Source organism: Sorghum bicolor, chromosome 8 (assembly GCF_000003195.3).
Source record: "Sorghum bicolor cultivar BTx623 chromosome 8, Sorghum_bicolor_NCBIv3, whole genome shotgun sequence".
NCBI lineage: Eukaryota > Viridiplantae > Streptophyta > Magnoliopsida > Poales > Poaceae > Sorghum > Sorghum bicolor.
The window spans coordinates 56,731,128-56,755,344 of NC_012877.2; the positions used below are offsets into that span (position 1 = coordinate 56,731,128).

Genomic DNA, 24,217 nt, shown 5'->3' on the forward strand with positions numbered 1-24,217 from the left:
TACAGGTCTCAAACCTTCTGACATATTGCAGAATTTGCATGTTCAGTTCGCTGCTCACACTGGAGCTGCCCTTACAAGATTCCAAGGAACCAAAACCAAAAAACAGATATACTTGCTAGACAGACAATTATTGAATTAGAGTCATACTACACTCTGAATATCTCTTTCGTCCTATTCAAACTATGATAATGTATCTCCATGTCCTTTACTTGCTGCTGAAATAAAGCTATTTGTTGTAAAAAAAAACTCATCCTCTTGTGCGGCCACCCCTACGTACCCCTCCCACCTTGCAGCGGCCACTGGCTGCATGGGCCCCACCGTGCCACGCCATCACGCCTAGCCACGCTCAGCGAAGTCAAAGATGACAAGTGAGGCGTAACTGTCGCTCATCCTAGTCCTGATGGGAAGAGTCCTTGAGCATGTCGTCGATGAGGTCGATGAGGCTAGGGGCAGGGAGGGCTAGGATTGACCGATGAGTGTAACCGCCATGCCTGACGCATATGGTGGCCGGTGGGCAAAGCGAGAAGTCAATGGGGAAAGTAAAATGTGGCCTTAGCATGAACCTCTGAGTTTGCACCGAAACATATGTACGTACACTTCTCAATACAAATCCAGTGGTCCATATGCTAAGAGCACATGCCCTTAAGGGCATGCCTTCGAAGCCGACGAACATGACCGCACGCGGCGGGCGGTGGCCTTTGGCGACTGCACGCGTGTAAACCGTTAGGCGCTAGCGACGTCGCAAGTAGTTAGGCTACTCTCGGTGGAGGGTTTCATCTTCCAGTTTTCAAGACTCTATATGTTGAAAACAATGCAGTTCATGCCATGAAACTTTTATCATTTTTCTCCCCATCTATTACATGCAATGTCAGCCTATTTAATGCCATAAAACTCTCAGAAAACTCCCACTAAAACTAGCCTAAAGAGCTGATTTCTACCCGATTAGAGTGGAGGTCTACTGGTGGTTGCCATGGTGGAGGGCCATGGCCTCAACACGCATCAACGGCCTAAAATAATGCCACTACTAAGGTTTGTTTTCCAAAACATTACTCGACAAGCACGCCCACAAGATGTCAATACCTGCCTAGCTTGCTTCTCTACACCTTTTATCTCTTTCATTAATTTCTTATGCCAAAGTCCAAATGGAACTATATTTGGAGTTGGGTAAGTATATAAGAGTACCTATAGCAGAGATGGAGAATACTTCACACCATAAAAATAGTTACTGGGAGCTTTAAAAAAACCTTTTCAGCATTCAAAAGGTCACTCCTTTTAGCTAGCAAATTGCGAATCTCACCCTAAGATAAATCTCCTATTCCTTTACAAAACATGTTTTTCTTTACCGGAGGATGGGCCGGGATTAGAAGACTGCCGGAATCATATCATAATCTAGGCACATAACATTTTATTTTATTAAAAGAAAAGGCAGAGATGAATATGATATCTATAAGGTGTAAATAGTGTAATCGATTCAAATCCAAGGACTAGCTAGCTAGAACACAAATAGCTGTTGTAGTGTCAACCTATAATAACTTACAGAAAAGACTAGTTGCAAAAAAATAAAAAAGCTTAGAGAAAAGACCGAAAGAACTTGGGCCATCTAGACCAGCCCTGCTCTAGACGACAGGCGGCCGGAGACGTCGTCCCACTCCCGCCTCCGATGATCTTGGGCTTGCAGGAGAGCACAGCGCCGCCGCACGATTGGTACTGACAGTAGGTCGGCATGGTGACCTTGACGTCCACCGACGCGTCGCCCGCGGCGAGCTCGGCGGCGAGCTGGTCGCTGACCAGCTTCGGCACCGTGACGTTCTCGCCCGACGCCCTGGCCGCCACGGGGTCGCTCCGGCGATTCTCCCCGGTGCACAGGGGCGGCACGGAGCCGGTGGCCAGGAAGACGCCCCGGTACGAGACGTCCGCCGTCGAGAGGCCCGGGACGCACGCGTCGAAGCCCCAGCTCTCCTTGTTGTCCGTCTGGAACGTGAGGTTGAACACCGGGGAGATCGCCGCCGCCGCCGCCGTCGTCGGCGAGGTCGGTGGGTCGACGACGTCCCGCGCCGGGCGGTCCAGGCCGGTGACCCCCGTGATGGCCACCGTGAACACGGTGTGCGGGAACCGGAGGTCGAGGTAGGTGGCCAGGAAATTGATGCCGATGACTAGCGCCGCCGCGATCAAGAACGTGATGACGACGAGCACGGTCAGAATGAGTCCCGCGTGTCGTCCTTTTTTTCGGCCGCCCCATGGTCGAAGCTGCGGCGGCTTATCGGCCATTGTTTTCGATCTCGATCTCGATCTCGATCTCGAATTGATCTATGGCGTCGATCGGGGAGATTGTATCCGAGCTAATATATAATGTTTCGGCGGGCGAGGTGTTGCAACGGACCTCCGATAGATCGCCGGATGGTTTTTATTTTCTGTTAGCATGAAAGAAACGGTTGCTTTTTAGACGCCGGGGAAGTCGGGCGCTGGCGAGGCAGTTAGCTGACCGTAGTTGGTGGTGGAGCGAGATGGACGCGCGTTCCCGCCGCCAGCGCCGCGACGTCGCCGTTCTTGGCGTGGGCTCTGAAGCCCTTCGCGGTCGGCGACGGCAGCAGATCGAGGATAAGGACGACCGAGGGAGAGGACGCGCCGACGCGAGGCGAGAGTGAGACCGGTTCCTTTGCCCGTGACCTAGCGCGCAGCAAGCGGTGCGATCGAGAGAGCGGTGCGCGGCGGCGATGTCGGAGGGACGCGGGCCTTTGCAGACTGGGCCTGGGCCATGCCAAGGGAGAAATGGAGAGGGGAAAAAAAAGGCTCAGCCCGCCAGGAAAAACGAGAAGGTATATGGGAGCTATGGGATGGCCTGCATCTAGAGAAACAAGAAGATAAGGCCCAGAGTTATTTTAATTCTTGGGAGGGTTTAGATTTTTTTTTCCGTAATAGGCCTTGTTTAGTTCATTCAAAAAATCAAAAAAATTCAAGATTATCCGTCACATCGAATCTTGCGGCACATGCATAAAGCATTAAATATAGAGAAAAACAAAAACAAATTGCACAGTTTAGCTGTAAACCACGAGACGAATCTTTTGATCCTAATTAGTCCATAATTGGATAATATTTGCCACAAACAAACGAAAATGCTACAGTAGCGAAATCAAAAAATTTCGTATCTAAACAAGGCCATAGTTGGAGGGGATTTCCTAGAATTTCATGCAAGATTATCCCTTTTATTTATAAATTTTAGCTAAATTCATGTAACCTTGTGGGTACTTAGCCACCTAGACTTTTATAAGTTTCAAAAATTTTAATTTATTTGAGGAGTTTTCTAGTGTTTTCCTTTTATATCTCGAGAGTAAAACATGGGTTCTCCTGATGTTTCGTGTGCTCTTAAGAGAATGCGGTGTCATCGCCTCTGGACCTTGTGTTTGAATCTTGAATCCATCACGCCTCTTTGTCCTTTTTCTGAATTTCTGCGTTTCCTGTTGTAGCCCTTCCCATGTTGTCACTTTTGTTCTCCTTGAATATACTTCCTCTATTTCAAATTATAAACAGTTCTGATTTAGGCACTTCACTTTAACGTTTACTAGGTCTTCCACATGTTCTCTATTCTTCCCGATCTCCTTCGCTCTGTCTTATTTCATGACAGATTCAAACATATTCGTCCTCGGTTACAAATAAAGAGCAAACTAAAGAAAACTTTAGGTAATAACAAAATACAACAAATCACATTTCATACCTACCAGCTTTTACTCTACCTTCTGGTAAATGAAAGGAAAACCTTAGAGCATCTCCAAGAGTTTGCCAAAACCACTTGCTATCCTTTGTTTTTGGCAAAATTAGAAAAATGAATGGTCCAACAGTTTGGCATATGGCTTGGCAAATTTTGACAACTTGCTATCCTTCGGTCCATCACGCGCATATTTGCGAGCGTTCTCCGACTTGGCATCGCGAGAATTGCCGCCCTCCTCTCCTCTCCCGCGCGCGTAGGGAAATTTCACCGTACCCTTCGTATCCCACGCCAGACCGGTTCGTATTCATATACCGGGCCGACTTGGAGAGTCCCCAGCGTCGACGTTGGTGATCCCCTTGCCCAGATCGCGAAGACACAGCCGCACGGTGGCCGAGTTCACCAAGTTCGTCAAGGAGTCGAAGATCCCATCGCCACATTCAAGATCTCTCCCGTTCCAGGAGGTATGTACCCCGGTCTTTGATCTAATCTCAGACTCAGACTGCATCCATGTCTTGATTTGATTCCATTCTATACCTTGATTGGATTTGCTATATGTTCTGGTAGATGTGATCTTTGTTGCGCCCTAGGGTTCAGATGCCTTGATTGGATCTGCTATTATGTTCTGCTAGAGTTTATCTTTGTGGCGCCCTAGGTTCAGATGCATTGCTCCTTTTTTTTGTACTATGTATAATCAGAATGGATGATGCAATCAGAATGCATTGCGCCCTAGGGTTCAGATGCATTGCTCCTTATTCTTTGTTGCGCCCTATGGTTTATATTTTTTCTGGTAGAGTTGATCTGTGTTGGTTGTTTTTTTTCTAATAGGAATGGAGACACAACCAGATGACCCTTCTTTCTTGTCGGACATTCTTGGACAAGGTGGTGCTGTTGCTGGTTTAGATGACCTGGACTTTGGATTAACTCAAGACACTCAATGTCATGATCATGAAGTGCAAGTGAGCCGCAGTGCAAAGAAGGGTACTGCCCAGAGGAAAAAGAATTTCCATTGGAAGGAAGATGAAGTTATATGCTCGGCCTGGTTGAATGTAAGCAAAGATCCTCTTCTTGGTGCCAATCAAACTCGTTCATCTTTTTGGGGACGAGTTCATGCTTTTTTTGAGGAACACAAGGAGACTAGTGAGGTGAGGACAGAAAGCAGTCTTATGCATAGGTGGCTGACAATTCAACTGCAAGTGAACAAGTTTTGTTCATGCTACGAGGCCATTCTACGTAGGAATGAAAGTGGGTTAACTATTGATGACAAGGTATGCACGCAACGTGTTGTTTTACTTCAACTTTTTTTGATTGTTATTAAATGATATATCATTGACAATATCCCTACCGGATGTGCTACAGATTATTAAAGCCAAAAAATTGTATGTGGAATGGGACAAGGAGGACAAAAGTTTTGGTCTTCTACACTGTTGGAAAATTTTGAAAGAGGAGGACAAGTGGAAATCGAAGATGATTGAACTTGTCGAGTTGGAGAAAGAGAAGCAAGCAAGCAAGAAAAAACAAAAGAGTTCAAGGCCGAGGGATGAAGGAGTCACACATGAGGATGCTCGCATACAAGCTGAAACTGAAGCTGAACAAACCGAACCAAGGAAAAGGTCGGATGGGATAAAGAAGGTAAAACTAAATCTAAAACGTGCTGGTGGCGATGCTTGCATGCAAGCTTTGGACAAGATGATGGCAAAGAGGGAGGTTTTGGACAAGGCCAAAGAGGAGAGGTTCATGGCGTCACTAGAGGTAGAGAAGGCTGCTCTCGAGCTAGAGAAGAAACGGGTTGCAAGTGAGGAAAAAAAAGCAGAAGCAAAGCTACTAAAAGAAGAAAAAGATATTATGTTAGCGGACATGTCGTCCCTCAACCCGACCCAGCGCATGGCTTGAGAAGAAGCAGAAGATGATTTTGGAGAAGATGGAGGACAATTAGTTCAAGTTATCTAGCAATTGAGTTTAAGTTATCAATTAGTTCAAGTTATCTAGCAATTGAGTTTAAGTTATCAATTAGTTGAAGTTATTGTTTAATGTAATTGAGTTATTATATCCATCACTGTTTCTAGTTACGTAGTACTGTTGAACGATTTTATCCAGGTATGACAAATTTTTGCATATTAGTTGAGTTTAAGTTATCATATTAGTTGAAGTGTCAATGCTTTTATGATTTCATGTTCGTGTACGTTGCTGCTGCATACACCAAAGAAGTGGCCGGCAAATCTACAGAGATTGGACATCTCCAGGTTCTGCTGCTGTCCCAACTGCTGCTCTCCAGGTTCTGCTGCTGTCTCAACTGCGCTGATGTCCAGGCCGGCGAATCTCCAACTGCGCTGGCCGGCAAACAGTGGCCATGCACCATGCACGTACAGATGTGACCGGCAACAGTGCCGAATCTCCAACAGTGCCAAGTACGACGTACTGGTTCTTGGCCGCAAAACAAAAGCATTGTCATATAAAGTGATGACAAATAAAACTGAAATGTGTTCCAGAGATTAGCTAATATAAATCTGGGTGCTTGTTCCAGAGGTGCTCGATGAGATCTTCTTTCAATTGAACATGTGTTTGCTTCTCCCGGATCTTTCTATGAGCTTCAATGTACTCTTCAAGTGTACGGGTAGGCTTGTCATGCTCGGCTTCAACATTGTCACCACCATAATCAAAACGTTCATTTGGGTCAACGATGAAGCCTTCATCTTCCACAATCATGTTATGCATGATGACACAAGCTCTCATAATCTTTGTTAATGTTTCTATGTCCCAAAAGCGAGCTGACCCTCGAACAATTGCAAACCTTGACTGTAGAACCCCAAAAGCTCTCTCGACCATCTTTCTGGCTGCTTCTTGCGCTTTAGCAAAATATTGTCTCTTGTTCCCCATAGGTTTGGTGATCGACTTGACTAAAGTAGCCCATGTGGGGTATATTCCATCTGCAAGATAATAACCCATTGTATAATCATGACCATTAACAGAAAATTTGACTTCCGGAGCTTTTCCTTCTGCCAAGTTATCAAACAACGGAGACCTATGAAGAACATTTATATCATTATGAGAGCCGGGCATTCCAAAAAAGGCATGCCATATCCAAAGATCGTTCGAAGCAACAGCCTCCAAAACTATAGTGGGCTTCTCCTCTTTCCCCTTGTACTGACCCTGTTTATCATACGGGCAATTCTTCCACGCCCAATGCATGCAATCTATGGACCCTAGCATCCCTGGAAAGCCTTGTTGCTCGCCCATTGCAAGTAAGCGTGCCGTATCCGCCTCATTGGGATATCTGAGATATTCTTCTCCAAATATTTCATTAATTGCAGTAACAAACCTCCGCAAGCTCTCTAGTGCAGTACTTTCGCCAATGCGAACGTACTCATCGGTCGCATCGGCGGGAACACCATACGTGAGCATACGTATTGCTGCAGTGACTTTTTGCAGGCAACTCAAACCAAGTACATTAGCTGCGTTCCTTTTCTGCACAAAGTAATCATCATGTGCTTCAACCGCATTCATTATCCGTACGAAAAGCTCTTTAGACATCCTGTACCTGAAGAAAACAAAACAAATTTTTAAGAACACCAATAGTATTTAATCACATACAACAAATCAACGTTATTGAAATAAGAACCTTCGTCGAAATATTTCAGGGCCATATGTTGGATTCTCCGCCAAATAATCTTGAAACAACCTCTCGTGGCCGGCTTCTCTATCACGGTGAAGAACTCTATGGCCTGCGACAGAGCCACCGTGTTTCTTTTCGGCATTGGCAAAGGAGTCCACAATTACAGCAGCCGATAACATGTCAAAATCATCATCATCGGATGTTGAATCATCCAATTGACTTCGAGAAAGGGCTCTCTTCCTAGGCATGATCTCTAGGTTACTGGAATACGTATAACCTAGATCATTGGATGGGAATTTTCCTTAGCAACTTGCAACGAACTAAATAAAATATTGTAAAAAAGTCAACAGTACCTAGTTCTTGGATTAGATGGCCGCAACAGATGCTGGTTTCTTGATCGCCGGCTAGAAGAACGATGGCAGCGCCCACGAGAGGTTGTTCTTGGACTAGATGGCAGCGACTTGCAGACAGGACCGATCGCAACAGAAGCAAGATCTCTCCCGTTGCGTGCTTGGTCAGCCAATCTTCCGTGCTGAAGATCGATGGCAGCGGCTGCAAGGGAAGTCGCGGCCTGGCGAACTGCGGCGGCGCGCGACCAGGCCAAGAGACGCGCGGACTCGCGAGTCGCGAAGAAGAGACGCGCTGGAAAATTAGTTGATGGAGGTTTGGAAGTGGGCCTATTTTTTAATTATACCAAGCCCATATGGCAAACTATTGGAGAAACTACAAAATTACATTTGCCATATGTTTTAGCAACTTGCCAAATCACAAGATTTGGCAAGTGAGTTTTGGCAAACTCTTGGAGATGCTCTTACACATGTCAATGACAATAAGAAAAAAAAAGTAGAAATAATATAAGTTGGTGTCAATCCCTAAAAAATTAATTGCATACTAAAATCTTATACGATACTCCTTCCATCAATTTAACAAAGTCATTTTTCGCGCAGTGCGCAGTAACCAAGGATAAATTAGAAGCTGCATATAGACGGTTGAATTAATTAGACCAATGAGAAGAGCCGCATGTGCTAAGAAAAAGGTGAAAATAGTAGTCCCTAACTTAGATGAGTTCGATTCTTGAAGATTATTTTTTTCGATAAGATGATTTCGATAAATAGATGAAAGGAGTACTAAAGTAGAACGATACTGATTCTACTTTCTTGAATATTATCTTAAATTTTACAGATCTGATTTAGGTACCTTCTAGATTTACTGTCCTGTGAACTATGCACGCCTGTCCTTTCAGGAAGAATACTATTTGCTCCGTCCTAAATTATGAATTATTTTAGAAATCTTTTATATGATAAGATAATAATATTTATGATACCAACTAAATTATTATTATATTCTTTGTTAAATATATTTTTTTATTAGCATATCTATATGATGTCATAAATTTTTATATTTTTTTATAATTTTAATTAAAATTTATGTTTTGACTCTTCAAAATTTTTAAAATGACTTATAAGATGGAGGGATAAACACGTAGACTACCATAATACGCTTACGCAATTGGAACGCGTATAGCGCTTGCTCGCGTCCCTCCTCCACCCGGACCCGGCCTGGAAGTTCTCGGCGTCAGCCGACCACCGCGCCGAATTCCGGCACGACGTCGCCATAGGCCAAAACACGGTAAGCTCCGCCCTCGCTCCGCTGCTCCCGCTGCAGCCCTATCAAGCCCGGGCCCCACTTGATTTCTGATCCGCGAGGTGGCGGGCACAGGCAAGTAGCCGCCTAACACTTGCGTGCGGCCGTGCTCAGTCAAGTCGCCTGCAAATTTGGCCTCGCCTCCGTCCCGATTCGACGCGGTCCTCGCGTCTCGCGTGGGAGGGATTTAGATGCTATGAGCGGCGCGTGTGGAGTGTGCAGTTAGAATCTTATTACTATACTGTACTAGCTCTAGTATCTCTTGGAAATTTGCTGCTAGTACTCGTGTAATTATTTTGGAGCTGTTGTATTGTCTTGTATTGATGCTTGAATTCAATTTTTACTTTGGTCCAGATTTTGTTTAAAATTAAACGAAATGTACTGTTGGGCTGTTGGCTTCACTGTCTCAGTGGTTCATATTGGGAGTTCTTTTAATTATTTTTTTTTTCAACTCTGCTTCCTAGGAGTAATCCCATGAGTGCACTATATGAGGTCTATGTAGGGCTGGAATTTAGCAGATTTCTGATCTAGTAAACTGGTTTATCTGCAGCTTATTTGTTTGTACTGCAGTGTGAGATGTCATTAGGTTACAGTTTGTTTCAATGTGAACTTTTGCTTCAACTAATATGGTGTTACATCCAAAAATACATATGCTGAAGATGTAAACTTAAGTCCTGTTTTAGTACTTGAAACATGGCTTTAGTTGCAGACCGCAGGTACTCATGGATCATTGGTCTGCTACCATGGTCAATTATGTCCACATATTACAACTTTACAACTTTTGCTTGCTGATATGCTTGAGCTTGAATAGTCTGGTGTTTGTTTTCCACAAATTTACATGGCAGAGATTTAAGGGTTTCTCAAACAGTATAACTGTCGCTAAAAGTTAATGTATTCAGCAACTGTATGGACACATGGCTCGTTTATGCCAACAAGGTGTTGCTTTCTACAAATAAATTTGCAAAGTACAATCATGCAACAAAATGTGTTTGATATACTTTAGTTACTAAAAATGTGATATAAGGTTTTTAATTTGACCGTTCTTGAAATTTAATTACTGTAAACTTTCCAGAAAGCAACGTACTGCTGCACTTCTGCATCATTCAATGTATCTGTCATCTGATGCATTCAGATTTTACATTCAAATTATTTCCTTAGATCTATTAGCTTTATTCTGATGGTCCCCCAATAAAAAAAAATCTTTGTTCTTGATAATGGCTAGCAACTTCAGATACATTTTTATTCAGCAGTGCTTGTGAATTACAGATGGGATTCCCAGATGAAAGAGTACAAGTAGATGCACTGGAGAGACACTTACTAACTGGTTTATCTTCAAACGACTATAATGGAAGTTTTGAGGATGAGGTCCTCTATGATGCATCATTTGCAGAAATGGAAGATAATTTTGTCAAGTATCAAATTGCTCAGTGGACTTTATTATCTCTATTACTAATCATAGCTTGGGGAGTAGGACTGCTCATGCTACTTTACATACCTATTCGAGCATATGTATGTCGAAGCGACTTTCGCTCGAGGAAGCTATACTTGACACCACATGCTGTTATTTACAAGGTATTTGAATGTGGAATGGTAAACCGGTATTTGGTTTTATGCTCATGTTATTGGTTTTTTATTTTACTCCCTGATCATAATCCAGGTAAACAAGCCTTTTGCTTTTCCTTGTTTTGGGGTTTTCAAGAAGGAGAAACATTGTATCCTCCCTTCAATTTCTGATGTTGTTGTTGAGCAAGGTAAGCCCAATGATGAAAAATCTCATCTTCTTCAACTCACATATTGCATGAATTGGATGCTGGAAACCACTTATAAAAATGAATGATCCTATTGCTTCTATTTTTTTGGTGTTTTGGAGTGAAGGATGGCATGAGTTAAATGTTTTAAGTTTATTTCCAATTCTCCACCACTATTAATGTTCGTGTGTATGTATAACTTTCTAAAAAATTAAGAGGATATAAAGCTTTATAGTCTATACTGTACGATCTAGACTTGGGTTGGGATAAACTACACTACACTAATCAAGTGCTTTTTACTAAAACTTGGTCACAGCAGAATCTGTCCTTTTTTCATATATATATGTCTATGATATTTTCTCAATTTCATCTACCATCTTTACAGGAAAAAAACCCACATTTGCACCAATTAGTTTGTTCATCATAATTGCAAGTGAGAACAATGTTTTTCCAACAATTCAAGTATTTATCAGATGTTCACATGATTTCTGTAGATAAGCTCCAGTCCGTTTTTGGGGTATATTCGATCAGGATTGAGAATATCGGTGTCAGAAAGCCTCGTAGTTATGATGTAAAAATTACTGGGGTTGCTCATCCACATGATTTCAGGAAGGTACTTCGATTTATTGTCTCACTTGATCTCTAGCTTTTGTTGAAACTAAGTTTTGGATCTACTTATTCAGGCTGTTCTAGTCCATCTTTTGAACACTAGGAAGCTGAAGTTCAGTCAAAAAGCTTCATCGCATGACCAACAGAGCAGAAGTTTGAGTTCTACAGCTAGTTCTTCGGTATGTCTTCTGTTAAGTTGCCTCATTTGCTCTTTTAGAGCTGAAAATTGTACATTTCGTTGTTTCAGCACAGCTATGGTCTTATTGGAGCTGTGAGATACCGACATCATTTTTTCCGAATCTATGTCACCCATATCAGCTACTAAACATTGTTTCCAAAATGTTTGTGAATTGTACTAAAAAATCTTACTATGATATTGCATTGTTCTGATGTAAGTTTGTACACAATGTGGGTAAACACCATAGAGAGATACTGACTGTGATATTTTGAAAGTATTGGGCTTAGAGCAAAATTTGCATGCAATGGAGATGAAGCAATTCAGTTGAAAACTCCTGATTCATTTTTGCCTCATAAGACCAGGATACAAATGCTGTTTTTGTTAGGGGTGACTCAATTGGCACTTAAGAAATAATCTGTAAAATTAAGGGAATTTATTATCTCAAAGATAGAAATAGGTAACTAGGAAACATTTAGGTTAGGTTGCTTGTTTCTACCATAATCCTGCAATATCTATTATTTTCATTGACTACACTGGTAGTGTTTATGCAAAGGATCCCGCTTTTTTGCATGCGACAATTGTGGACCTAACAACACGCAGCTCTCATGACAGTTGGATGTTACATTCGATCAACCATTGGACTTGGAATATAAGTTTGTTACTTTATTTCACTCACTGGAAATGGTTGCACTGAACTACTGAGTCTTGATTGTCACCCGCCAGCCATCCCAGCCCCCAAGTTGGGCAGCTTGTTCATTTGGCTGATAAGCCATGACAGAAAGTAACTGTACTACTGTATATTTCAAATGTCAAGATCCAATAATGTGATGGTCTCTATATTTTCCAGTTATAAATAACAGTCCTGTATTTTGAATTTCTTGTTGGTTTGAACTTTTGAAAACTGTCATTTTCTGACAAATAGCTTGAAATTGAATATGTTGTATATCTAATGTAATGTTTTCTAGAAAATTTTGATAAGCTCTTTGTGCTTCACTCTGCTATACGAAGTTTGAAAGTACATAGATTGATCTTTTCAGGAGGCTCCTCTTGGAGATTTGATGCTAGAGAAGCTTGATGAAGTTGAAATCTCTGTAAAGGTGACAGTTGCAGAAATGCTTTGCATTGCTTTGATTCTTTCAACGTTCTCTTTGAATTGATACAATTACACAACCAACAAAGGTAGTGACGGTAGGTGGTGCCAGTGGCTGTAAAGGAAATATAAAAGCTTCAGGAACTTTAGATCCATAACTTAATGTTTAAGAGCTTGTTCTGCCACCAAATTGTAGCTGCATACATGACTTACTGTCTCAGAGTTGATCAATGTAGGTCCTTTAATGGACTTCTAGTATTCAGAGCTTGAGACCTTGAGCTCAGAATTGAAGCTATTCACCAAAATTCTAGTAGCATTTATTGCTGTAATGATGTGTACATCTATCTATCATTGTTTTTCTGGGGGCTTGGTTACTTGTATGCTTGCTTTCATGTACATGTTTGATACAATAGGTTTCAGGGGTTCATTTTTGCTAGTGTTGGTTCTCCTCAGCCTGTAACAGGAATTTTCTTTTGACTCAGAAAATGCAAGCACTGCTGCAGGGGGCTGAAACTTCAAAGATTAAGACCACATCCAGTTGACTCAATGTATGTTGACATTTCACAGGTATGCTTCTAATCCAGTCACGATCCTGTGAAATGATATGCGAGTATCGAGGACTACTAGTGTCGTTGGTTTGTGTGGTTCTTGGCTCTCAAGTCTCAAACTCTCAATGTTACTTTCTCTTGCGTGTTGCATTCCATCATAGGTACTGCAGCTGACTCCATAGCTCAGCCCTGTCTGCATAAAATTTGTTGGATTTCCATGATATCAGACCATTTACCAAAACTATCCAAGTGGGATCTTTTGCATGTGCTAGATAAACCACTTTTCCTGACGGTAATTGGTTTCCACTGTTCCACAATGTACCGGCATAGTACTGAAAAGCATTCTCTATCATGTTTTGAATTTTACTAGAGGAGTCCCATTTGTGCAGAAGTCATCATCAGATTATGAAGTTAATGACTTTTGGTTTTTACTTCTAATGAATAACAAAACAACTGCAACTGCAAAAGAATCTGTTGAAGCACGTAATAATCAGCACATACCTTCCACTTGTTCAGTAAATATCAGCCAAACCTCAACTTCAGTTACCAAGACCTGTGTTGCTGCCTGAAAAACTATGTCGTTCCCAAGTTGGTGATTGCTTTGGTGATTGGTGGTGCTTTTCTTTACCCAGATGCTAGTTCCACAGTAAAAAATGCATTATACAGAGTTCATATCATGCCATTACTTTTATTAAATTAAAACATGGCCACGCTATATTTTCAAAAAAAAGTATTTGAAGTAAATAAAAAAGTAAAAGCAAGATGCCCCCTCTTAGCATTGATTTTGAGGCAGACAATATGGTAGGCCCCTTTTCAACAGGCGTGTTATTGCGCTTAGTAGAGTTCACTGCTTGGTCAAATGTTTCAGTGGTTAGTGTAACAGGTGTTCCTTTCGTTTGTCGTACTCTGATGAACTTTATTTCCAACATGTGGTTCATTGAACCTCGTAAGTATCTAGTCGTTTCTTCTAACCACAAGAAGGTGGAAAAAATTATTTATGCAAACAAACAAAAGACTAGCTGCTACCTGTTGCCAGGCGAAAAAAAGGTGGTATCTGCTTCTCGTGAAGGCTGACTGCTTGACTTTTGTCCCTTTTTCTCCATCCTCTGTTCACACTCTAGGTTATTTCCCTTTTTTTTTCTTTATTTAAGTTAGAGGACCGCTCCCAAATATTAATCTCATATTCCCCTGGCTACATGATAACATATCATGCCATGCATGCAATCTTTTGGGGGTCCTTGTCCTGATGTATGAGTAGAAAGGCCAGGCCATATAAGCTAGTTTATTGATTCGGTGGTTATGGCTGCATTGCTTTATGTCCTATCAAGCATGGTTTAAGCACATAGTGCTTCATGAATTATGTTGTTACCTTTTGGTTTGTTCCCCCACTTCCCTGTCATTGTGTTGTTACCTTTTGGTTTGTTCCCCGTCACATGGCACCACAATCAGAGTTCAATATCAAATTAACAAGTTCTAGCAGCCACCGGTGTGGTCTCCAGTGCCATCAGAAGGCACTTATTTGTAATTGTCTTTGTGATAGTGACCTAGGCTAGGATGGTCACTGGAAATCAGATGGTTTTCCAGGCACCCACGATCACTATCATTAGCTACATGTAGCTTGGATTATTACTTGGAGCAGACGATGACAAATTTTCTCTCTATTGTTTGTGGTTTTAGGATCGAACAAGATGTGACTGGTGCTGATCGACCCCTCTTTGCTCTGGTGGCTATCAGTATCATGGATTTATCATCGTGGCTGCTGTTGATAGCAGTTCGGCTCGTGCAAACATTTTTGCAGTGGCTGTATGAATAGCTAATGGTGCTTGTTGTAACTTTGTTATTGTCATATGCTCCGTCCTGTATATTATTGTCCAATACGGATGGTGATGGCTTGCTATTATATGCAGCTTTTTCTGTAAATCGTGCAGGGAACTTCACTTTCTGCACATAAAGTCGTGTATAGTTGAGAGGGAGCAATCATTCATATTGTAATTTGAGAAAGATCCACTTGGTGATCAGATTAATTAGTGAAACCAAGTCACTACCTTGCAACTGATGATGTCAATATCGTGCATTGATAAATGATATAAGACCTTTACTGTTTGCCATGGGGATCCTGTATCTTCATTGCCAATATAGCGACCTTTCTGTTTGCTTCTAAAAGCTTATTTTTGGCATTTAACAACACTTCTTCTTTTCAAAAAAAAAAAGTTACTTCAGTGAATCAGATAGCCTGAACAATTGACATCTTTTTTTTCTCTCTCTTTTCCTTGCCTAGTTGTGTTTTGACACTGATACCTAGCATTCTATACACCCAAGTAGCATTTGGTTATTCTGACCAAATTTTATAAACCGTGACCAGCAGCAATCAAATCTTTAGCCTTTCTGTTGCCGTTGATCCTGGCAACCATGGACCATGACGAGGGTCACTAAATGCCTTCCCATTTTTCTAGGCTATCCTGTGGGCAGGTGCACGCTGTCGACGACGATAAAGTGGCTGATTATCCCTTTGACTCGATGATTATTGGTTTCCTCTTGACTGAACCTCGGATGATGGACTTGTGTAGAGTACGTACCACAATGTTTTATATGCGTATTGACTTGACTAGCAACATGCATGGATTGAGATGGACGTTTCTTTTCCGGCATTACCTCTGCTAGCGCTTTCATTTGACACTTTGTTCTTAGCAGGCTCTGGATAGATGGATTGTTCTCTAAGAATCAGAGAAGGATAGGAGTACTAGAGGACTTATTGTACTCGTGATATATTAGTGTCCTGGAATCATGATACGGTTGGGCAGGAAAAGAGTATATTTCCTTGAACTATACTCCTTCTATCTTTAAATAAATAAAAGTCTAGAATTATGCTAAGTTAAACTTTATTAAGTTGGGCTAAATTTACAGAAAATAACACTAATACTTATGGCCGTGAAACATATTAATACTTATTTTGTGTCATAGACAATTCTTCTAAAATTAGTTAAATTAGTCAAATTTAAAATAGTTTGACTTTAGATTGATGATTGTAGGAACTGATTTATTCTGAGACGGAGGTACCACTAAGTTAGCACTGATATATAGTTGAAAGGGAAGACTCGTCTGAATGGAACTTAAAAAGATTAGCTTGATGATCAGATAGAATAAGTGGAATCAAGTCATTATCGTGCAAGATTTGCTGCCGTAGATCCTTGGTATGCTGATAAGTTTTTTTACTGACTATAACTTGGGCATTTCTGTATGATTATTCAATGATGACATATGGTTCCCCACGTCTATTATGACTATTACAATTTTTTTTAAGAATCGTACTAGCTTCCTTCCTCCATTTCAAATTGTAGGCCGTATAAATTTTGTCTCAACGACTCGTAGTCAAATACTTGGTATGTTACAATTACGCAACCAAATATAAACAGAGGAAGAAGAATTCAGAACGGAGAGATTACAAGAGAGTATCTATATAGAATAAACAGTTGGAATTCTATTCCACCGAACAAATATTGTTCGCTTGAGCTTATCAGCCGAATCTGTTAGTAATTCAGCAGTGTTTTTCTCTTATAACAAATCGGCAACATTACTTCCTGCCATGACTTATCAGCCAAAAATATATTTGAGTTGTTCTGCAAGATCAAGTACTGCGCTTATAAGATTTTTTTAAATGCTGTTTATTCGAGCAAATTGTGCCTTAATTTCTGATACGGGACCAATTCAAACGCAGTGTTTATGTTCACTGATTTGCATACAGGTACCAACCAGCCGCAAGTCAAAACTGTAGCTTTCTTGCTCCCGTCGCCGTTGATCTTAGGCGGCCATGGACCATGACTGACGAGAGTCGCCAGACGTCTGCACCCCTTTTTTCATATATATCCCGTGGGCAGATAGTGGCTCATGCACACAAATACTAGCAGCCTTTTTTTTTTTACAATGAAATAGCTTGCAGCAGTTTTGACAAGAGCCAATGACATTATTGGTGTCTCCTTTTCATTTTTTTTCGTTTCAAAAAAAAATATTGGTGCCACTGTCTTCACTGAATCTTTAATGTCACCTTTCAAGGAATCAAAAGGTTTAGAGTTTGACCAAAGTTACACCAAAAAAATATCAACACGACAACACTTATAAAACAAAATAATATGGAATGTATTTTTGCTGTGGACATAAATATTAAATTTGGTTATACTAAAGTTGGTTTGACTCACATGAATCTTATAGTTATATTTTTCCTTCTTTTGAGTGGAGGGAGCACGTAGAACATGCTCAAGTTGTGTTGACCTAGGTGCCGCTGTCTAACGCAAGACGTTGTTGCCTCTTGACCTTTTCGTATATAATATATATGTTGGCAACTTGCATTATATTTGACATCGTGTTGTTTTTACTAGTCGTAGTCGTAGTCGTAGGCTCTGGATTGTTCTACAAGAATTACAGAGATTAATCTACGCTACAACTCCTCTGCTGTACTCGTGAGATCACGATGTGTGTACGCTAGGCCATGTTCATGATTGGGCAGGAGTTGAGTAGCGATTTCAGTTTCGTGCTCTGACCGATTGATTAAAATTTAAAGCTCACCACCACAAATTTACCTCGTACAGTACTCCTAGTTGCTACAGAACGTATTGGATGCTCCTGCTGACCGACCACATGGATCCGTTGCTATTGCGGATGGTGACACTGACACTGACAGCAGGCCCCTGCGACGAATTTTCACACGGAGTACGAACAAACATTTTTGGGTCGCGTAGACACTGTTGCTGAGAACGGGACGGGATCCACCCCTTTTTTTTTTCCTTGCCTGTCTTGTATGGTAGTGGGCATCCGGCCCTAGTGCACTGCAGCAGCGTAATTTATTAATCAATTCTTTGCTATCCGTTTCGGCGTTTCCATCATCAGAATCACCTTTGCCACCAGATATTTTCCCTTCTCCCACAAACATAGCTTTAGTGGGCCTAATGGTTCCCAATTAACTAATTTAGAAGAAATTTTATTAGCTATCAATAACAATTTGTAAATAGCTAGTGAGATGAGGCATATAAATAAGAAAAAAACACTATCGTGAAGAGTCATGTGAGAGAGATATTTTTAGAAGATCGTGCTAGATTATCTATTTGAAAGTCGCTATCTATTTGGGAGTCGCTAACTTTTTGGTCTCTCTCTTTAATAACCAATGGAAGTGTTATTTTTTTATTATTTCTATAACTCATCTAGCTAGCTATTTATAAATTGTCATTAAAGATGTCCTTATAACCAATAGAATTCCTTCTAGACTAACTATTTAATTACCGTTAAGGACGCCCTTAGGTGTTTGCTCTATTGTACTCCCTTTGTCCTCTAAAAATAAAGCCATTTGAGACCCATGCTGATTTTTTTTTAAAATTTAACTATATTTATAAATAAATATTAACATCATTTATATTTTTAATTAACTTTATTATGAAAATAGATTTAAAAATTTATCTAATAATACTAATTATATATTATAAATGTATCTCGTACCAACTTCTTCATAGCTCATACTCCAGCCGGGCATATTAATCATTTTCCCTAAGGTTAGTCTCAATGCATATTTTCATAACACATTTACCAAGACTATAAACTAGGTAACCGAGCCATATGAGTTTCATGGGGACGAAACTCCTCTCTAATTTGATGAAACTTCTTCATTTAATAACTCTGCAAAGTCAGCAATTTTGTTTATGTGGCACCCTATTTAATGTGCATGACACTCTCATGAAACATGCATTAGGCCTATTTAAAATTGTTGATTTAGCAAGGTTTCATTGAGACTGGCCTAGCCTAATAACCTTGCTAAATCAACAATTTTACTTATATAACACCTTATTATTTAATGTGCATGACACTCTACATTGAGATACGTGCGGGCCGGTTGACCTATGCCTACTGACCGGCCCGGGAGAGCCTATCGCCATCTTCACAGCTTTCATGCATGTGCCGCAACAGCAATTGGCGAATTCAACGTTGTTCTTGGATAAGCTTCGGAATTCGGAACCGGCGCCCGGGCCATCTATCAATCTCGTGGTTGACACACAAGCATAAAAAAGTGCTTAGGCCGGAGTATGGATGGTGGCACAACACACCACGTCATCACATGAAAAATATAATAAGTAAACCAAGCTTATTGTTTTTTCGCCTACTACTATGCTAGTAAAAAAAAAAGGTATCTAGGGTGGCCGCATATAACATTAGAGGTTTTTTTGCTCGCAAAAAAAAAACACTAGAGGTTCACAGTGCACTAATTAACAATAATTTTTCGTAAAATGTAAACAATGGCATTAATTACTCGCTGTTACGTACTGTATAGTAGTTTCAAATCATGTTAGGCAGGATTTTGGGTAAAAAATAGTCAATAGTGGTTAAGCTTGATCTATCTGCGGTAGTCACTTTCGGAGGAGAGAGAGCACCGCTACACACAGTGTACAAAACATTTTGTTGAATGAGCAGGCGGCTTCGAGCAACCAACCGATCGAATGGCGCCATCTTTGTCTCGAGTCTTTCAAGTGAAATGGTTTTTTCCCACTACTTTTTTCACATTGCTGTCCATGTCAAAGCCTCATAAGGTCGTCATGGACCACCTGGGTAATCGCTCCCCCCTAGATTTGTTGATCATCAAAGCTTGTTTTATTGTGTGGTACTGGCCATAGGTTATACCTAAATCACTATATTATGGCTCGATTTTAAGGGCGTCTCTAACAACTAGTAGCTATTCCATTAGTTATTGTGACATGTAAAGGAAAAAAGTAGAAGAGAGAGTAGTCACTAGCGACGAGCAAATAACCTATCTATTTTATGTAATCCAAGAATATGAGAGAGTAGCATGTGGGTCCAATAGTATATAGAAAAATAAATATGTAAATATATTTACTTTTATCTCTCACCTCCACATTATTAGCTAGAACCATTGCGGACGCCCTAAGGACTCAATGGAACATAGAAATTTTATATATAGTTTTTTTGAAACTAAATTAGTTCATTTCACAGAAAAACATACTAAGCATAAACAATTCCTCCATTTCGAAGAGAGCACATGATCCTTTGCCGGTCTATCACGAATGATGGAAATTGAGTGGCGATAGTGCGATGGAAATACTGTGAGGACATTTAAGTCAGGTGCGTTAGTTAGTATAAAAAATTGGAGATACGCGGCCCCATGAAATTACAACTATAACCAAGACTACACAGGCCTTGTTTAGTTCCATTTTTTTTCAAAATGGACACTGTAGCACTTTTTGTTTATATTTGACAAATATTGTTCAATTATGGGTTAACTAAACTCAAAAGATACATCTCGTAAATTATAGGTAAATTGTATAATTAGTTATTTTTTAGTTTGTATTTAATGCTTCATGTATGTGCCGCAATATTTGATGTGATGTGGACCAATGTACTCTTGTATTTTTTATTGCATATAATCTAAACTTGTATTGATACAACGAGGCTGTAACGACATAAGGACAATGGCTAATATATATAATGGAGGCGATAGTGGGTACTTTCGCCCTTCATTTGAAAGATTGTTCGATGCCTGAGGATCTATGATTCTTTTAGGGCTAATTTGGATTCAACGGCCTCCAATCCCTAAGGGGACGAATGATTGATCCAATAGCAACAAAGTTGGCAAGCTCTATGCTCATCATCTTGTCTCCTAGCTCTCCCATACCATATTCTTCTACGAAACTAGGAGGAAAAAAACTCATATACATCACACAAACAACTTCACACCTTGGATTTAATTGCACACTCGCTTAATTTGTACCCTGATTGTTGCCGGCCTCTGTGATAATGGCATTTGCTGGTGCCAATTTGCCATTATTGCCCACCTAAACCCTTATTTACCTCACACTCCGTTACTGCTCTGATCCTATATTTTTCTTTTAAAAAGATACTTACCCTATATACTCACACCGGGAACTTAAACAACATGGTTGAGGGCATCAATTGGACTTCTACTCTAGACATATAAAACTCTTATTCGGCTATATATCATTTGCTTTTTTCTATGAAATTAAATTGATTTTTATAAAGTTATATGAATTCCGTGAAATCTCTACGTTCCAAAAAAAAAAGAGGCTACAACGGAAGGTCTGGTGTCTTTAACGCGCGGAGCGTGGTAATCGGCCGGTGACCATTACGGTGCTGACGAAAGTTGGGCATGGCTACCTAGCTAGCTTTGGATTATCTACAAGTGAGCAAAGCTAATCTGTCATGTGGATTTAATTTCTTTGGTGCGACCTCGCAATCACAACGATCTTTTATATAGTCTCTGATATTTTACGTGGCCATAGCAGCCGCCTCTCGTGTCGGCACTCGGCGCCTAAAGTTTGCAGCGCTCATTTTGTTTTTGTTTTTATTTTTGTTTTTGTTTTTGCGACTATAGAGTAAAAAGTAAATATCTGTAACGGACACATATACTCACGTATATAGATTCTACTTTTACTGAAATGTTTAAAGATGATAAATTCTCGAGATTAATAAAGTCACGATATATGTCTCGTTGTCGATACAAATGTTGCTTACTACTACTACAAACACAACCTTATTAAATAATCTTAAAATATTTACTTTCATAAAAATCGAAGTCCAATCCAAGGAAAAAAAGTTTGCACTCGAAGGTTTGGCCACGGACAAAAGAGTTGCCATCGGTATGACCCTTTTTCTTGGAAAAGGTGGACGTATCTCTCGACCCTACCGTGTCATTTGGAAGGCACTGCGTCTTCTAGGCTGTAAAATGGACACGCCAATAGCCACTTGGAACAGAGAAGGAAAGAGGCTAGCATATTCGTGCTTTTTTTTTTCTATCATATATAGTACTGTCTTTCCTTTCGCACCCAATTATAGCTGTTCTCCAACAAATATATAGAACGTTCGATCAACTTCTAATCTCTACGAGAGAGAGAGAGAGAGAGAGAGAGAGAGATACTATTTCTAGTTATCTTGTCTATGCTTGTATGTTGATCACTGTTTTTATATGATCTCCGGTGAGGTGTGCATTTGCTCCTTGATTTGTTTCACCATTTATTTTTGTTTTGCTTATGTCACGAGATCAATTGTATGGCTTCCTAAATAAAAGAAAAAAATGTTGCATTGAACAAAGAAAAATATTCTCACTTTGATAAATAAAAATAATATATACATATATGTGATTTGTTTTATATAATGTGGCTCACATTTTCTAGGTTTATTATAAGATTTAACAACAATATTCTTTCACTGGTAGGCGATGAATTTGTCGCGAACAAGATGCCTATCGTAATTTCGTTGATCCCAAGATTTGCCGATGTCTCTCAAAAAATCTCATAGGGTGATAGGGATAAGGTGTGAATATGTGTGTTCACAAAGGTCGTGTGTGTTATGTGCGTGTAATATGTGAGCATTTATTTGCATTTGTATTTGTGTGGACTCTCTCCATATAAAATATTCTAAGAATCTTAGAGAGTATCTTAAGTTTAATCAATATTATAGAAAAAATTAGAAAGATTTATGACATCAAATATATATTATAAAAAAATAATTAATAAAGAACCTAATGATATTTAATTGATAGATACTATATTCTTGAAATAACTTATATTTTTTAGGGTGGTAGTACACGAGTCCATATCCAGTCCACTCGTCCGATCCATGCAGTGCACAGTATGACGCCGCCGGCGGCGGCCGGCAAGGCAATGGCTGCAGCCGGCGAAGCGAAAAGGCGCCGGCGGCGAGCTTGCTTTTGTTTTGTTGCACGGACACGTTACCCTGCCGCTTCCATTATGGCCTTGTTCAGTTCGCAAAAACTTTGTGAAAAACGGCACTATAGCACTTTCGTTTTTATTTGATAAACATTGTCCAATTATAGAGTAACTAGGCTCAAAAGATTCATCTCGCGGTTTACAGTGTGCAAATAGTTTTTGTTTTCATGTATATTTAATGCTCCATGCATGTGCCGTAAGATTCGATGTGACGGGAAATCTTGAAAAATTTTGCGAACTAAACAAGGCCTATACCATTCCTCAACGGCGGCGTGCGTGCACGGTCATCGAGGTTCGTCCATGCTGCTGCTGACGCCGCCGTTGCCCGCCGTCCAGCGGCGGCCTCTCTTTTGGACTGCTTCCAACCAACGCCCTTCCGCCGCCCCTGGGCCTTTGGGCTGGGCTTGGGTCGTCATGGCTCTCTCTCTCTCTGCCACGGCGGAAGAGAAAAAAAAAAGAAGAAGTCCACTATAGGTCCCTCAACTTTCGCAAAAGTCTGTTCTTCATCCCTGAACTTCAAAACTGGGTAAAATACATCCCTCAATTTTTGAAACCATACATATTACGTCCCTGACATGGTTATGAGCGGTTTTGAAGGCAGTTTTGTCTTTTTCATTTTTATTTATTTTGGCTGAATATTTGTAAAATTATAGTAAATCACATAAAATTCATAAAATAGTAAATCTGATTTTGTTGGACTCTAGATAAGTAGATCTATATAGTGAACATATAATATAGTATGCTTTAGTACAAAATTTTTATTGTAGCTTTAGAACTGTTTTTTCTATAATTAATTAGAATAATTCATAGCTATAGTTTGTATGGTCCAATTGTGGTGAATTTTTTATGTTAGACTAATTATTATATGTTTAAACTATGGTAAAAAATTCATACTCATTAGATCATGTATAACTTAGTTATAGATTTATTATAATTTAACAAGCATAAACCTAAATAAATCTATAACTAAATAATACATGATTCAATGAGTATAAAATTTTTACTATAACTCAAACATAGAATAATTAGCTCACCATATAAATTTCATCACAATTAGACCATAGAAAATGTAGCTATAATTAGTCTAATTAATTACAGAAAAACATAAATCTAAAGATGCATCAAAAATATTTGTACTAAAACATACTATAATATATATTCAATGTGTAGGTCTACTGATCTGAAGTCCAACAAAATTGAGTTTTTTATTTTATGATTTTTATGTGATTTACTGTGATTTTTCAAAATAATTCAGTCAAAATAAATAAAAAGAAAAAGGTAAAACTGCTTTCAAAACCAGATCAAGGATGTAATGTGCACGGTTTAAAAGTTGAGGGATGTATTTTG

General features: G+C 40.0%; 2 protein-coding genes across 4 annotated transcripts; one reads left to right on the forward strand and one right to left on the reverse strand.

Annotated features, from left to right (window-relative positions):
- LOC8074243 lies at window positions 6,200-7,564 on the reverse strand. The gene is made up of 3 exons (XM_021466109.1): window positions 7,323-7,564; window positions 6,918-7,241; window positions 6,200-6,704 (listed from the first exon to the last, which is right to left on the reverse strand). Exons 1-3 carry the CDS (start codon window positions 7,562-7,564, stop codon window positions 6,200-6,202), a joined length of 1,071 nt encoding a protein of 356 aa, XP_021321784.1.
- Window positions 8,805-15,220, forward strand: LOC8074244. Of its 3 annotated transcripts, none has more exons than XM_002442322.2 (8): window positions 8,805-8,945; window positions 10,227-10,532; window positions 10,618-10,711; window positions 11,203-11,321; window positions 11,392-11,496; window positions 12,533-12,592; window positions 13,068-13,152; window positions 14,811-15,220. In XM_002442322.2, the coding sequence occupies exons 2-7, from the start codon at window positions 10,227-10,229 to the stop codon at window positions 13,125-13,127; spliced, it is 744 nt and encodes a 247-aa protein (XP_002442367.1). In that variant the 5' UTR covers window positions 8,805-8,945; the 3' UTR covers window positions 13,128-13,152; window positions 14,811-15,220. The 3 variants fall into 3 exon arrangements, with proteins under 3 accessions (XP_002442367.1, XP_021301258.1, XP_021301259.1); XM_021445583.1 differs by lacking the exon at window positions 14,811-15,220 and adding an exon at window positions 13,295-13,572; XM_021445584.1 differs by lacking the exons at window positions 13,068-13,152; window positions 14,811-15,220 and having other exon boundaries at window positions 12,519-12,569.